This window comes from Pelodiscus sinensis, chromosome 1, assembly GCF_049634645.1.
Source record: "Pelodiscus sinensis isolate JC-2024 chromosome 1, ASM4963464v1, whole genome shotgun sequence".
Taxonomy (NCBI): domain Eukaryota; kingdom Metazoa; phylum Chordata; order Testudines; family Trionychidae; genus Pelodiscus; species Pelodiscus sinensis.
Window position 1 is genome coordinate 332290796 of NC_134711.1, and position 2562 is coordinate 332293357.

The 2562-nt window shown below is 48.4% G+C and overlaps 1 protein-coding gene across 1 annotated transcript; it reads right to left on the reverse strand.

The window, feature by feature from the left end:
* Positions 1-1338: 1338 nt before the first annotated feature.
* Positions 1339-2286, reverse strand: LOC102457991 (olfactory receptor 52M1-like). Its single transcript, XM_075923084.1, has one exon. It carries the CDS (start codon positions 2284-2286, stop codon positions 1339-1341), a length of 948 nt encoding a protein of 315 aa, XP_075779199.1.
* Between the last annotated feature and the right edge of the window lie 276 nt (positions 2287-2562).

The following is a 2562-nucleotide window of genomic DNA, read 5'->3' on the forward strand; positions in this document are numbered from 1 at the left end:
TCTATCCTTAGAAGGGAGCCAGGGGTGGGGCGGGACGAAACAAGTTGAACCAGTCTTACAGCTCATGTCTGGAGGGCATGTAGCTCACTGATTCAAGCTCCTTCCCCCTGCAAATCCACTTGAGTCTGGAAGGGGGAGGCTTGTTCATCCTAGACTCTACAGCGACAGTTTCTCTCCTGCAAGCATGGGTGTCATATTTTACAATTCCTACATTTAGGGTTAACGTGGTTTGTGACCCCACAACAGCCAAAGTAGTTACAATACACCACATTCCATTCCAATATTTGACCATCCATCAGGGCTATAGCATTGGCTGAACTGGATGTACATAATCACACCCTGGATTCCTTTCCCATTCCAGCATGAGCTGTATTCCCATATCAATAGTGGAATATCTTATAGGGCTAAATAACTGAACAAGCATAACCCCACCTAGGACTGCTCTCCCCTTTCAGCTGGCTGCATTGGAAGCAGTGGTTCAGACACTGCTTACATGAATAATAATCATCATCATCACCACCCAACTAGTGATGGAGAGGTGCTTGAAAAGTTCAAGGCAAACAAGAGAGAGCAGCAAGCGAACGCACCTCAGAGAAGGAATTTTTGTCTCCAGTTGACCAGGCACAGTACGATTATCGGTAATGAGACTGAAAGGCTGCAAACCAGTCAGACAATGCCATTCAAACTAGAATACTGCAGCCTTCACATGGGCCAGTGAACAAGATGCACCAAAGCCACAACCTCTGTTATACCACACACAGTGCTTGTTAGCAAAGCCAGCCCCACTCCAATGCCATTAGGAGACAAATTACACTGTCTTCCTCCCCACTCCTGCCAGGCCTGCTGGGCCCAGAGCCACATCCTCACAGCAGGCTCCTTGTCAGTCTGTAGCAGCTCCCGTGACAGACCTGGGGCGGAGGGAGCCCATCTGGTGAAAAGAGCGGTGAGGCTGGTCCAGTGAGGGATAGAAGATGGGGAGGAGAGAGGTGAGTGAGAGAGCTGGGGATATGGGGGGAAATTTCAGAACAGAAGTGGAGACTTGAGGGATGTAATGGGTAAGGAGGTAGAAATTTGGGGGAGAAAGTGGGGCAGGGGGCTTTTCTTTGAGGTAATAGAAACGGAGGTCTCAAGGATCCTATTACCAGAAGTTAGTGAGGTGACGAACTCTATGAATTGATGGGTTTTGCTCAGAACAATTCACCAGTTTCAGTCACTGACAGAGCAAAATAAGAACAGGACAGGATGTAATGACTCTCTGACGGCCCAGTAAGTGATTCAGGGAAGAGGGCCCAGCACCATGTCACCAGTCAGCTCTGCACAGACATTGTAGAGGCCTGCTCAGGTGCCTTTTTGAAAAAAAAGGTGCAGCAACCTGTCCCGGATCTGCTTGGTCCTCATCCCATAGATGATGGGGTTAAGCATGGCAGGCATCAAGTAGTACACGTTGTTAATGAGAGAATGGAAATGCTGAGGCATCTTCTGGTCAAATCGGGATGTGAGGGAGAGGAAGAGACCTGGGATGTAAAACACTATAATGGAACAGAGGTGGGAGATGCAGGTCCCAAAGGTTTTGAGCCGGGCGTCCTTTGTGGGGAGGTTGAAGATGGCCCTGAGAATCTGGGTGTAGGATGCAACAATAAAAATCACATCCAGACCCAACACACAGAATAGCACAAAGAGGCCATAGTAACTACTGGCACGGGTGTCACCACAGGCCACCTTCACCACGGCGATGTGGACACAGTACGGTTGGGGGATGATATTGGTCCTGCAGTATGACCACTGCCTCGCCAGCAGGACCATGGGCAGTACAATCACGCTGCTGCGCAATGACATGGCCAGACCAATCTTGCCCACCACTGGGTTTGTCACAATGGTGGAATGTCTCAGGGGATGGCAGATGGCCACATAGCGATCCAATGCCATAGACACGAAAATCCCAGACTCCATCACTGAGAAACAGTGAAAGACATAGAGCTGAGTGAGGCAAGCACTGAAATTGATTTCCCTGCAATTGAACCAGAAGATGCTCAGCATTTTGGGCAGGATTGATGTAGACAGGACCAGGTCACTTACAGCCAACATGCAGACAAAATAGTACATGGGTTCATGGAGGCTCGACTCCATCTTCACTATGAACAGGATGGTTAAGTTCCCCAGGATGGCTATAATGTACATAATGCAGAAGGGGATGGCGATCCAGACATGGGCTGTCTCCAGGCCAGGTAAGCCCAGCAGGATGAAGGTGGAGGGGTTGGTGAAGTCGGTGGTATTGGAATCTGTCATGGAGCAGGGGAGGTGTCCAAATCCCAGGCAGAACGGTGTCTCCTGCATGTACCATACGTTCTCCTGATTTCTTCTTCTGTGCTTGGGGTCTAGGATGATGGTCACAGGACAAATACCTGGAAGAAGATACAACAGTCATAGAAGACACAACATGCACCATTGATAGCTATTGTCATGGCTGAAACAGATTGGTCTCTTCACACACTGAAATGTAACATTTTCATTATTAGGAAAATTATTAATGAAAAATCTGGAAAACTTTAATAGGCACAATAA

Bases quoted from the DNA above. Each gene is read 5' to 3' on its own strand.
- LOC102457991 (XM_075923084.1), bottom strand. From the start codon at position 2,286: ATGACAGATTCCAATACCACCGACTTCACCAACCCCTCCACCTTCATC.